This window comes from Trifolium pratense, linkage group LG2, assembly GCF_020283565.1.
Source record: "Trifolium pratense cultivar HEN17-A07 linkage group LG2, ARS_RC_1.1, whole genome shotgun sequence".
NCBI lineage: Eukaryota > Viridiplantae > Streptophyta > Magnoliopsida > Fabales > Fabaceae > Trifolium > Trifolium pratense.
Window position 1 is genome coordinate 30,870,677 of NC_060060.1, and position 14,374 is coordinate 30,885,050.

The following is a 14,374-nucleotide window of genomic DNA, read 5'->3' on the forward strand; positions in this document are numbered from 1 at the left end:
AATAACACTACAAGAACAAAGGATATAGAAGACAAAAAATACCAATACATATGTGAAAACTAAATTCTCCATTGAGAAAAAGGCGGGGAGAATATATTTTCCAATTTATATTGTCGTTTTTATGCAAGAACATTCATTAGTTATACAAAATGCGATGTGTTTATGTATAAGTTGCCAATAAACTTTCCGGCCTCATATGAGAATGGAAAATTATTGGATAATTTTCTGCATAAGTGATCAAGAATAGCGCGATAATAATAATTTATGGGTGACCAATATTCTTTAAGATTATTAGGGAAGCAAATAGGTGTGTGGATATGCATGTTGGCAAGCATGAATATTGTATTTGACATCAAAATATTTATGTCATAATATGATTTCCCTTCTATACTCTTCATGGGACCGAATCCTCTTCAGTGAATTTTTCACTAAAGAAAGTTCAGTATAGATCTCAATCATCTAACATTCTTTGTTTATATGAACAGTATCCCACAAAAATAAAATGAGTGGTTGTAATGCCACTGGAGAAAACCTTACTGGAAAGGATGTCCTGTTATCCTGGAAACTAATTGTATCTTGTGAATTGTGTGGACCAATAGACAGTCCAATTGCTTTGGTCGTAGTCTTTGATATGCTTTAAGACAGCATAATCCTATAAATGTGGTGTTATTATTTTCCTTTGTTTTTTAATTGCAATTAGCATTACTTTATTTTTAAAAATTTTACCAGTAAAAGAATATTACTTGTTTAGATGATCATGATTGATTTACTATTTTTTATTTTTCATTTTTTGTGAATATGAATTGCAATCTCAGTCCTAGGGATGACAATGGGTAAGATATGAATATGTTACTATAGTACTCATCCCCATACCCTCGGTTTGAAAAAAATACTCGTACCCATCCCCATACCCGCATGGGTAACAACCTTTGTACCCGTCCCCATACCCTATGGGTACCTAAGTACGCATACCCGTACCCGTTATCCGCAATTTTACTAAAAATAAATCGATCAATTATAAAATATCAAATCGTTTTAATATAATTAATTTTTTTTAAAAGATTTTAATGTTGACTCATCAAAATTATAAACAAAAATTTTCCTAACCTCATATTAAAGTTAATTTCTTTGTTGACATATTCACATGGTGTTGTGTTTGTATTATGTTATAAATAAACTTCTTTATTAAAAATGTGTAACAGTTTAATAGTATTGTATTTTTTAAAATTGATATACATATGTAATTTATACAATAATATATATATATATATATATATATATATATATATATATATATATATATATATATATATAAAATAAATAAATATATATTATGGGGGTATGAGGCGGGGTGAGTACTAAGGTACCCGTACTCGCACCCATACCCGTTCAATTTTGCGGGTAATTACCCATACCCGTGCCCGTACCCAAAATGCGGATTTTTACCATATCCGTTATGGGTATTTTTGCGGGTGCCCGCTGGGTATGGGTCAAATTGCCATGCCTACCTAGTCCATCTAACAATTTCAATATTATTTCAAACTCGAAAGATGCAGTTGTGTGTGAGAGTTTCAATGGAGCTTGCCATTTATCTACAGACTTGAAAAAAAAGAAGAAGAAAAAGAGTAGCTTAGTACTCACATCAAGCAACACATTAGTAAGGCCCTAAAATTGACACAAAAAACAGTCATCCAATAATTGCACGAGCACAAATTTGCAATTTGAAGGCTAAACTGACTATTGCTATGTTTGTTTCCACAATCATATGATGTTTTCACGTTGAATCCAGCACCATCACAAGGCTTACACCGCAAAACACAGAAATATGCTACGGGACTTGCAGGTCAAGAGAGTATGCTTTTTTTGGTATCAGCTTTGGTGAATTTTTAAGCTACTACATATTGGCAAACAAGAGATAAAGGCGGAAGAAAATCTGCTGGCAAAGCACATAAACAAGTAGGTTTTCCACAACATGTATCTACAAAAAGATAACTAATGTTTCTGTCTGTACATTGCCATTGCCACTGGAAGACAATGATTGTGGATATGCTATAAATTGTCTATCCTCCCCTGAAACAAGCCCCTCAACTCAAATTGGATGAAACCTCAGGAATTTCATCGTAGGTACCAGCCTCCTCATTAAACGAGTACCTGTGTTTAAACAAAAATAAACATTCCCAATGAGCTACAAACAAAATTATCAACAAGACCAGAAAACCGATTACAAAAAGCAGAAACTAAAGTATACAACTACGACCCAATAGCGTTTGAATGAGATAACACGAGTCTCTTACAGTTAAACTAGAGCTCTCGAGTCCAAACCCTGAGAATACAACGCTAAAACTCTAAAGGGAAAAAATTTCAGCTCATGTGGTTCTACGCGGCTTGAGGGTTGCAAACTTGCAATACCTAAATTATAATAATGAAAAACTATCCAGCTACTTTCAAAAAGTCCATCCAACATGGAATTCCAAAGATTCAAGAGACAAGAGTAATTTCAACCCCTGTCCCTACCAATTACCAACAAACATACAACAAGTAAAACAATTTTCCATTAAGTAAGGTCGGCTAAATGCGTCAAAAAAGGTGTCATGCCATGGACCATGTCATGGTTCTCAATGGTTTGAGCTATAATTTCATTTGATCTCCCTCTAACTATTGGCATATTTTTATCATGGTCTAGCACAAGCAAAATCATACATCTGTGTTTTTATTTTCACCAAAATCAAGCTTAAAGTAAAGTATGAATAATGAATGTTTATTGATATAGTTACCATATAAGAAATATCTATATAACAAGAATGCAATTAGGATTTAATCAAATGAGCAAAGAACTCGCATCTAAAGGCATGCTGATGTTTCAGATGGCTAATAAAGATACTACAATCATAAAAAATGACACATGACACCGACACGCACAAAAATGAATCATGAATGCACAATACCATTTCCCTGATTCAGCAGAGCAATAAAGAGCTGTATTTGGATCATAGTAATAGCCCAAACTGCTACTGTAATAATACCTGGACCAATATATAAATTGATGTCAGATTGAATTTTCAACAGAATTTTTTTATAAAAAAAAATTCATCATGATAAAGAACAAATATGTACTAAATGAATTTTTGCAACATTAAAACATATCTGAGTACTGTAGAACATTTTAGATTATTTCCAAAAAAAGTATAGGGAAAAGAAAAGCCATACCCAGACGATTCATCATACACATAATCGCTTTGCATAGCTCCACCTGAAAAGAAAAGTAGAACCAATTAAAAACTTTAAAGATAAAATTCAGCAACAAAATTATCATTTCAGATGCCAAATTTATAGAGGCGGTGTTTTTACCCTCTGTACCAGAATTAATGGCATCCGATGATGGTTCACTAATTGCGTTATTTTCATCTGTAGATGGCTTATTGGCAGCATCATCATCAGCAAACATATCAAAATCATCTGCAGGTGAAGATGTTCCTTCTCCTCTTGCCCTGGCTAATTCCTCGTATCCTTCTGAAAAATATAAATTGTAAAATGTATAAGCATCAGCAATTACTGGGGCTACTACGGAAACAGGTATCATACCTTGCTCCTTAGTCTTTGTTAATCTATACATTAATATCACCATTCCCCTAAATCTAAAGCTTAATGTGATGGTCCGAAAAAAGTATTCTTGTTATGATCATAGGGCAACATATTTCATTTCACACTACGACTATGATATCAACATAAGTGGAATAGAATTACGTCATGATATGACATTGGTGAATAGTTAATAATTAAATCAAGTATTAAATTAAGCAGCATATTACATCATAATAACAAAGTAACTCATGTCACAAAACATAAAAGTAAAAGGTGTGAATACAACATAAGAACATAATAAAAATATAACAGGCAATAATGAATGCACTGACCTGCTTCCCGCTCAAAAACATCCCTCTTTTCATGATAAACATCTGCAAGAAAAACAAACAGACGAACATAAAGAAACCAAAATTAACCATCATGTGGTAAAACACAAATCTTGAAGCACAGCAAGTTGGATAACATAAAGGATCCCGTATAATGAATACATGTCTTAACCATGGATGATATCTACAAATCGCAATGAGAATGGCTTACCATATTCACCATTCTCCATAAGCTTCATAGCATCCTCAGTTAGTTGGTCAAATACAATCTTAGTCTCACCAGACATTTTTGTTTTTCTATCACCACTACCTTTTAACCTTCTCAAACATTGCAAGACCTATTGGAAAATGTATCAATTAATACAAACAAACAAATGACCTTCAACATCCCTTAACAAAATAAATATGTACGTAAGTTCTGTCGTCAGACTTTAAGAATTAAGAGAACACAATTAAATATTATATAAAATTAACAATGGTAGTCAGTTTACTAGCCAGATATATGACTTTCTCAAACAATAATTTGCTTCTATTTTTAAGAACGTTTGTAACCCCTTTTTTAGGGTAAATTGGGGGATAACTTGGTTTTTCTCTGCTAACTATGATAAAGAGAAACCAGTAACAACTCGGGTTTAAAGTGACGTTGAATAGCCTACTAACTGCGACATATTTAAAAATTCCCTCAACGAGATACTTCAAAACTTCATTGCCATGAAGAAAACCAATGTTTACCTAATTCCTAAGCATGTATATAGATCATATACAGTGGAGTGAGTTGACAAATAAATGTTACATTCTGCCAAGATGCTTCAATATAACAAAGACAACAAATCACAAAACAATAAATTAAGGGTTTGTTTGGTTTAAGAAAATATTTTGTTTTCATTTTCTACTTTCACTAATTAAAAAAGCATTATTTTGTTTTCTCAAATCAATCAGACCTATATTCTAACAAAATAAACAACTCAATCAGACCTAAGAATGAATCGAATGATAGAACATAGGTCTTACTGTTTCCTCTGGTTCAAGAACATTTGCAATGCGCCTCTTCATGATTGCCACATCTTTAGAAGAAAGTTCTTGGACCTCCTCTTCATCTTTTGTTGCTGCAGTGCTTAATCCAGCAAATCTAGGATCAATCTCAACATTGTCAAGCCATGCATCCTGCAAGTATCCTCAACAATTTATTAATAGAATAAAAAAGAAGTAGCTGTGAATAAAGAATGAAAAATACTAGAAAATAGAACTCTAACCTTAATCTCATCGTCTCTTACGTATTCAACAAAATTCCCGGATGCATCGAAATAACCTTCTTCCCTTTCTTTATCTAGGTTGAAAGGCTCAATGTGAATCCCGTCTTCAACAAAATTCTCATTTGCCTGCCAACAAACATCACCAATCACTGATTGCTTGCCTATCCTTTATATTAATCTAAGGATGCATGAATATGGAAACAAATTGACTAAAATTACTACCAATTTAGGAAAGAATCACAGTACGAAAATGCATTTGAATTCGAAGTTCGAACACAAGCCAACTGGCTACGAACTTCACAAGCGTACAATTAAGGCAACTAAAATCCATTACAAACACTCCATACAACAAATAGAAATTAGTTTAGAAAAAAGATTCATCCCAAGCATTGCCAATTAATGAAACACTCCAAGTGCTGAAAATTGAAATATATCAACAAGCTTTATACAATGGAGTAAACTAAACTCAAATTCCCAAGTAATAGGAAAGTGCAGAAACAGAAAATGAATAATTCATTCATCAACGTTTGTATTTTGTACACCATATAAACAATAATTTGACTCTTTTACTAAGAACCCTATTGTCTATCAACATAATAAATCAAAGAAAACCCTACAAAAACAAACCTTATATTTCACTTCAGCAGCCGATATATTGTTTGAAATAACTCCATGTTCCTCACTCAAAAGCTCAGCAGTAATGTGATTCCTACGTTTCATCCGCTCTTTCGCAGCGACAACCGGATTGGACAAATCATTCACATTCTCCTCGACAATTACTTTCTCAACTATTACATCTACTGGTTTCCCTTTCTTACCCTTCGGAAACCTCACCCTCTTAGCTCTGTATAATTACATAAATTCAAATCAATTATCACAAAATTAAGTTCCACAAAAACTCATTATTATTATAATAACAACACAGAAGCTATTAAATCAGTTAATAACAATGAATGAAAATTTGTGAATTGTAATGAATAATAGGATTAGAGTTTGTGAGTGAGTGAGTGAATAAGAGGGAGAAGAAAAATTACGGTGGATTTGTGGTGGAATTGTCATCGTCTTCTTGAAGGGGGCGTTTACCGGTGGAACGAGATGATGAACCTCCTCCTGACATTGAAGCTTCTGAAGAAGAATAAGAAGAAGCTGTTAAACGCTTTCAGCATAAGAAAACAATCACAATCTCTGAGAAAACGAAGATTGAAAGAAACAAGAAACGTACCGTTAAGAGGTGAAAATCGAGTGGTTTGAAACCCTAATAACGATTAGCAGTGAAATCGCTCGTTCCTTTCTCTATAACATTTCTTTCGTTCCTTTTTTTTTCTTCAGAAGTTCATTTTTTGGTTTTATTATTGTTTTTTAAGTGATTTGCGCAAATTCATTTGTTCTTTTTATTTCTCGATTATTATTATTTTTTAGAGTTACATCACTAAATAGTCCTTATAGATTTTTAAAATTTCGTTTTTAATTCCTAATTTTTTTTTTTTATATTTTTTGTTTTTTGAAAAATTTTCTATTATGCGTAAAAAAAATTCTATTATACCAACATAGTGACATAAGTGATAAATACTTGAATCTCTCGACCATTTGATCCTGTGTTCGATCCCTGGTCGGTGCATATGGAGAAACATTTGTTGGGAGAGGTCAACCCCTTGTATGGATATCTGTACTTCGAGAGGATTAGTCTCTGCAGTTGTGCGCGAAGAATACCTTTGGTTCACAAAAAAAATTCTATTATAATTTTGCATCTCTACTTTTCATTTAACTCGTGTATATTATTCGAAATTTAATTTTTTTTTTTGCAATTATGTTTAGTACTATGTGTTTTTTTTTTGCAAAAGTTTAAATTTGAAAAGTATAGAAATGTGAAAGTATAAAAAAAATTCCATAGACCAAAAAGTGTGAAAAGAATTTTTAAGAATTAAAAATAAAATTCTGGAAAACTATAAGTAAAAATAAGACATCTTTTACAAATAATAACAAGATAATTGCATTCCTTAAAAAAAAAACTCCTTTTATCTCTAACTAGTGGCCAGACGGGCAGTATGAATTTTGTTGAAGAAACATGAAAGAGATGTATAAACTAAAAGAATGTTACAAATGAATAGAAACTATTATAGTTGGATTTGGAAGTTAAAAAAAAAAAGTAGTTTATTTTGGAAGTTATTAAAGAAAAGTGTGACCACCCAGCCCCAGCTCCAGAAAAACATAAAATTGCAGCACAGATATATTACCACCCAGCCCTAGCTCCAGAAAATCAGTTTCTAATAAGGCCATAAACAGACCAAGCTCTTCTTCAAGCACAAACTAGATGTCCTTAGCCATATGAAGAATATAAATTGAAGGCATAAGGAGATTGTCTTAGATGGCATAAGGAAATTTAATATGGTCTATGACAGCAAGGGCAACGCCTTCTCTAGTTTTCATTTATCTATTTTATATACCAACTTTTGAAAGCAAAACTCAACAACATGACCATGTCTAGCAAAAATACTGCCTTTGAATGTGCAGGATCAACTCCCTATATTCCTTCAGTTCTTGATAGAGAGTTATCTCAATGGTTTTAATTATTATTCCATCCAACTTCATTAGAGAGAAGAGAAAGATTTGAGTGGAATGTCAAAGTTTACATTGACTTTCCTACCAATTTAAACATGGTGTGTTGCCAATAATAAGTATGTTAGAACAGCAAACTGGTTCAAAAATCAAACGAATAAAGAAACAATAAACGCGAACAATGAACATATGATGTTTGGTAACTAAGTTCAACCAATATAGCCTACATCTCCGACTCCTTTGTATTATCAGTGAAAAATTGAAGTTTACAATGCACAACTTGTATTTAAACACTACAGTCCTGACTACAACATCATCCCTAAACCAAACCCCCAGTCAGTCACCAGTCCACAACAAATGTTGCGCTTGGTCCAAGGACAAGTCTCTCTTGTTCCGCTCTATTGACGCTACCCACTTAACATTGATTATGAGCCATACTCAACAATAGCTGACTCATTTGACTCATTTCTTGTTCTTTGCACTCTTTTAACTGAGATTTCCCTCCTATTCTTCTACCTTTTTATATCAGCACCCTGCATCCAGATTTTTAACAATTATTAAGTATGCATGTATGTAACAGCATTTTCATTAAATAGGAACACATCTAAAACCATGAGTTTTATAACACCACACTGCTTAGTTCATCAAACTACAGTCATGATCTCATTGTTTTGATCTGACATATAAGCAAAATTGATATTACAGATTGGTAAATAGTAAAGGAAAAAAAGAATATAAAACTAACAAAATATAATTTTAGCATTGAGATAGAAGAAACCACACAATCGATTAGTCTTTGTTGAGTTTTTGAAAAGATTAGATAATGAGAAATTACTTGCTTGAGCAGTTTTCGAACTTCTGTAAGTGTTCAATTTGTTAGTTTTTCATCACTCTCCGATTCAGTGAGAGATTTGCAATTAAGACCATATTGTTATCAAGTAAGTATCAAGCACAAGGAATTTGATTAAATCATGGTGCAAGGAAAATGGTTGAAATTCATTGTTTTATTTACACAGTTTTTATTTAATGTAATGGTTATGAAAGAAATTAATCATTCACCTATTCAAATGAGGGACCTGCAACATAATCCTGCATGTGCTTCATGGCATTGGCAGTGGCAAGGGTATGTCGTGGTCACAGTACACAGTCAGATCCTTCAAGTTGGACAAGAGCAGCGGACGGCAATGAGACTGACTATTTCTTTTTTATTAGTGACGACAATGAAAGTATGGTTTCAAGTCTCCTGTAAAGAAGATATCAGAAATGCATTTGAGAACATATATCAAATTCATGGCTTTGTCAAATAAAAGAAAGTTGGTCAATGTTTGAGAGAATATAAAAAGATGAGTGTGGTTCACTTGTCTGCATAAACATCTCATATCTGCTGCTCAATATACTGAATCTCTTCACAAGGGATATGGTGCATTGTATGCCAACAACCCTCCTCTGGAAAGCTCTGGACAATACTAAGAGAAAATTAACACATTTGTACTTGCCTGGGGCTCTCCGTCACAAACCATACACATGAGGGACGTGACCCTTGTAATTCATTATTCTTAGCTTTGAACAATTATACAATTCAAGAACTCTCCACAGCTCCGCTAGATAAGCATTTCCTAAACCAATAAATTAAAAAAATCCAATCATTCACCATCACTACATCTCAACACACCCCCACATCCTATTTTCCCATCATCGAAGCAAGTCATCTGTATTTAATTTAATCCACCCTGCAGCTGGTTTCTTCCATCATATATGCAACATTTCTTTATCCTTTTCAACAACAACTTTATTGAGATTGACCAAGTGGCGGCAAATGAGAACATAATCCACAATTCTGCAGATTAAGAGATACCAAGTTGGGTAAATGACAACCCCTTAGCCAATTTGGAAAAGAATTACCATTGTAGTTTACAATGGTGAGCCTCTTCAAGTTGCTATTTGGATGAAGAGCCTCCAAGACAGATACATGTCTTTCAACAATTGAGTCATTCATTTCTTCTCTTCCGATCTTACAGAAATTCAAATGTAATTCTTCTAAATACTTCTTATCTTTGAAATTGGCCATCGCAGCATCTGGAGGATCAATGGCATTACCAAGTCCTTCAATACGAATTCTTCCATGAAGATGGTTTATTTTCTCCAACTCCTTAAGAACAGATCCGTTCTGCTCTTCCACAATAAAGTAAGACAAGGACTGAAGTTTGTTCAACTTTCCTATATTCTTTGACATCTTTCTTATATAAGGGACACCAAAACCATTAGAAGGGAGTTGAAGATGACGTAAATTAATGAGTTTGGAAAAATTTGATGGGAGATCAGTCATCATTGTGCACCCTTCCGACAAGAGTGTTTGCAAATTATACAACATACAAATGGTATCAGGTAAGCTTTTAATCTGTGTGCGAGAAAGGTCTAGGTAACGCAGAAGTTTTAAATTGCCTATCTCATCAACTAGCTCTGATAGATAACAATATTTAAATGATAACATCCGCAAACATGTTAGTCTTGAAAATAGATCACGTTGCACATTGTTGCTTATCAACGTAGCCGTGTGGTATTTTAGTATCAGACTACGTAGTCCCTTACACTCAAAAACTGGCTCTAGTAATTTATCACCACAATTTAATTGAAGAGACAACCAAATGTGACGTGTTCTTTCAGAGATACCTTCCACCTCTCCCGTCTATTTGCATACAGAATTCTCCTCCTGACACTGATTTTGCTAAATCATTGACAAGATCATGCATGACAAATGTATCACCATATATACAATGATTTTTGGAAAAATGAAATTGACTCAAGATCGCTGCAAATTTCATTACCCAACTCTTCTTCGTTTTTGTCTGCTCCCCTACACTTCAGCAAACCTTCTGCCATCCAAAACTTGATTAATCTACCTTTGTCAAAGCCATAACCTTTGGGAAATATAGAACATTAAGCAAAACAACGCTTCTGATTGGAAGGGAGATTATGATAACTCAATCTCAGCACAGGATTAATGTTGTTGTCCCCATCTGATAATCGCCATATATCAGTCTCTAATATCTTCATCCAGTCATATTGAGAGAATTTTCTTCGCAAGAGTTGGCCCAATGTTTTTACACCTAAAGGCAATCCTCCACACTTAGCGACTATTTTCTTGCCAATTTGTTCAAGATGTGGATATTCGTCCAAATTCTTGCCATCAAACGCATGTGTCACAAATAAACTCCAGCAAACACTTTTGTTCAATTGTTGTAAATTAAATAACTTGGTGGATTTCAGGACATATGTTATCTCTTTGTCACGTGTTGTCACAATAATCTTACTTTCAGAAGATCCATGCTTAAAGGGAAGTAGTAACTGCTCCCAACTCTCCTCATTTCCATTCCAAATATCATCCAAAACAAGCAGATACTTTTTGCCGGTTAGTGTTTGTTGCAGCTGCAGTTGGAGTAGATTTAAATTCGATTCACCCTCTGCTGAAGAATTGAATGTCTTGAGAATTTCTTTGGTGAGTCCAACAACATCAAAAGATTCTGATACATAGACCCAAGCTTTAAGTTCAAAATACTCCTCTAACATGTTGTCATTGTACACAAGCTTAGCAAATAAGGTGGTCTTGCCCATCCCACCCAAACCAACTATGCTGATTATAGGTGTCTGGTTGTTGCTACCATTCTCTGAAGAAAGTAAAATTTTGATCATTTCTTCTCTATCGCCATCTCTACCATATATGCCAGATGCATCCACCAAACATGTATAGTTTCTTCTATTCCTGGAGGTTTCGAATTGAATCCAACTGCATTACCGGCTTACGTTTGATTTTTCAATTGCAGTGTATCCTTCTGCTCTACAAGAGAATGTAGGCTCTTTATCAATTCTTTGATCCTGGATTCAAATGGATTAGTAAAAGTTGGTTTGAAGTTGACAATATTATGGCTAGTAGAAGGTTGAGATTCGGCCTTCAACTTCTTTAGTGGCGCATCAGTAGCAATCTCATCCAGTAATTGATCAGCCTCATACATAGCATGTTTAACATGACCAAGCCACTTCTTGACGTTTGGGATTTGGTACTACTTTATCTCTGCATCATCTAACACTTGGTTGATAGAATCGAGTGTAGACTCAAGTTCTTCCACCAACTCGTCAAGTTTGCCTCTACGAAAATAGTCTGTCAAATTACTCGAAGCCAGCCTATCAAAAATGAATTGAAAGGTAGAAGAAAGAAATGCCCCAGCAACTAGCTCTTCCATGATATTGAATCTGAAGCACAAGTCTTAAAGTCACTCTGCAAGATGGAAATGTGTTCTTTCTGTCATGTAACATTAAATTAAATGAAACAAGAAGAATTATAAACTTTAATAGTAACATCTTAAAAAAACTTAACAATACACTAATGACAATTTAACAATATTTTCAAATGAGATTTAAATATTTGATCATTTCGTTACAAGTTTTTTTGGATAATAAAATAAGAAAAAAGAATATGAACTACAATAATTTTACATCATCGACCAATAACAACCATGTATTTCGCCTCACTTTCTTGACATGATATGGAAGATTAGATGATTTTTCTTATTGGATGTCATTTACACCGACAATGCATAATATTTAAACTCTAATAAAATTTCATAAAATCAATTAAACTTATTTTTATTAAGTTAAAATCTCTATTATGAATATATAAGTTACTGAATGTCTAAATTATTCTTTCACTATTTTTAATTAAGTTTTCATAAAAATTATTTTTCAAAATACAAACAAATAAAAAAACCAGTTTTAAAAATCTATAACAGGGGGGTTTATCCGAGATTTGTTTAAGAAAAAATCTAGTTTTATTTGAGACACATAAGATAATATAATTGAAAAATAATAATTATAATTATGACATAAACAATTGAAAGATTAACTTTTATTAACAAAGGAAGGAGAAGAGATTACCTTAAAGTGTGAGAACAAATAAACTAAAATCTTTGCCAGAAAAACACAAACTGAAATCTGCGAAAGAAAGAGAGAGATTGAGAGCGTATAAAAAAATAGAGAATTAAAGATTTAGAGGCAATATAAATTAATTGTGAAAAATGAAATTTGAGTACTCCAGAAAACGAATGATGTATTACCTCTTTGGGTCAACTTGACCGCACCTGCAAGGAAAATAGTGGGTAATATAATTTTCCAAAATAATAAAGTTGTTGGTAAAATTGTAAATAAAAAAAAAAAAGGAGTTATACAAGGGGTAGCACGTTCTCCACTAAATTTTTATTGTAACTGACTGGAATAAAAGTTTCCCACCCATACGAGGGGATTAGAAAGCCGGGCCCAGGGTGCTCGCGGTTCGGTTTGGATCGGTTTTGTGGCAAAAATCCATCCGATCCAAAGTTAAAATTACTCGCGGTTCGGTTCGGTTTTGGATGGCTAATTAAAAAAATTCAATCCAATCCGATCCAATTTTGTGCGATTTAATTTGGATCGGTTTTTGGATATCCAAATTACAAGTTAAATTTTATTTAATTAAATATTAATATTATAAATAAATGGTAAAATAATATATTTGATGTAAAATATAACACATAATATGTTAAAAATTAATATTTTGCAATGATAATTATCCAATATATTTGAAACCTATGAAATAGTAAAAACAAATAGATGAATTTGAACTAATAAGTATTATTGAGAAAATTAAAAACCAAGAATTAATATGTTAATGCAATATATCATACTAATAAAAAGTTAAATAACTATTAAAAATTATGTATGCGGTTTGATTCGGTTTGGATCGGTTTTGAAAAATCAATCCAAAATCCGATCCGATCCAGCGGTTTTCACAAAATGACATCCAAACACATCCAAAAATATTCGGTTTTTTGCGGTTTTCGGTTTTTTTGGATCGGTTTGCGGTTATTTTTTGGATTGGTTTGGATTTGAGCACCCCTAAGCCGGGCTACGTGGGTAAAATCCCATATTAAAGTCTTTAGACACTTTGTTAATGTGTTGACTGTTGAGGGTTATGAGTTAATTATTGCATGTAGATTACTGTGTTGACTTATATATCGAATCAATTAAACATGTTTTCAAAAATTAGATTACTGCATATTACATACAATAAGTTATAAGTGAAAGAAAAAAGCTATCTATAATTATTATAAATTAAATTAGCTTAAATAAAATCGTGAATTTAGAAAGAAATAGGGGACAAAATTATGAATGAAGCAAGATGCTGCATTTTTTGTCTACTTGATGCTTTGACGCATCTTCAAAAATATGATCTCTAATCTTGATCTATTATTGACACAAGCCTAATTAAAATTGAAATCATTGTGTCTACAGACATTAACAAAATGTGAAAACTACATGCAATAATTAACTCATAACCCTTATATAAGATTTTCTTTTTTAGCTTTATTGAATGATTTATGTATTTGGTATGAAAAATGGATCAGATATGCAAGTTATTCTATAAATCTAAAAAGTATAAAATTTCTTATAATAAGTAGCGAATGGGGTAGTTCACAAAATCCAACCACGACACATTAATAAAGTGACATTCAGTACTTAACCATGCACAAGTAGCGAATAATAATAATTAAATATAGATTCTTAAGACAAGTTATATTTTATCATAGGAAATTAACTCAATGGTCACGGATGAGGAATCTATGTGAA

General features: G+C 32.8%; 2 protein-coding genes across 7 annotated transcripts; both read right to left on the reverse strand.

Annotated features, from left to right (window-relative positions):
* Positions 1-1,637: 1,637 nt before the first annotated feature.
* On the reverse strand, positions 1,638-6,549 carry LOC123909890. Of its 2 annotated transcripts, none has more exons than XM_045960819.1 (11): positions 6,387-6,549; positions 6,199-6,289; positions 5,792-6,008; positions 5,165-5,290; positions 4,923-5,075; positions 4,123-4,249; positions 3,915-3,956; positions 3,349-3,510; positions 3,208-3,250; positions 2,946-3,023; positions 1,638-2,151 (listed from the first exon to the last, which is right to left on the reverse strand). In XM_045960819.1, the coding sequence occupies exons 2-11, from the start codon at positions 6,279-6,281 to the stop codon at positions 2,085-2,087; spliced, it is 1,098 nt and encodes a 365-aa protein (XP_045816775.1). In that variant the 5' UTR covers positions 6,282-6,289; positions 6,387-6,549; the 3' UTR covers positions 1,638-2,084. The 2 variants fall into 2 exon arrangements, with proteins under 2 accessions (XP_045816775.1, XP_045816776.1); XM_045960820.1 differs by having other exon boundaries at positions 3,358-3,510; positions 6,387-6,546.
* Positions 6,550-7,939: 1,390 nt separating this feature from the next.
* On the reverse strand, positions 7,940-12,978 carry LOC123909140 (putative disease resistance RPP13-like protein 1). Of its 5 annotated transcripts, XR_006809832.1 has the most exons (5): positions 12,829-12,955; positions 12,650-12,706; positions 9,079-11,993; positions 8,780-8,963; positions 7,940-8,253 (listed from the first exon to the last, which is right to left on the reverse strand). XR_006809832.1 is itself a non-coding variant. In XM_045959911.1 (2 exons), exon 1 carries the CDS (start codon positions 10,209-10,211, stop codon positions 9,510-9,512), a length of 702 nt encoding a protein of 233 aa, XP_045815867.1. In that variant the 5' UTR covers positions 10,212-10,403; the 3' UTR covers positions 7,940-8,253; positions 8,780-9,509. The 5 variants fall into 5 exon arrangements, 1 of the variants encoding a protein (XP_045815867.1); XR_006809834.1 differs by having other exon boundaries at positions 8,780-11,993; positions 12,829-12,978; XR_006809835.1 differs by lacking the exon at positions 12,829-12,955 and having other exon boundaries at positions 12,650-12,798.
* Positions 12,979-14,374: the final 1,396 nt, after the last annotated feature.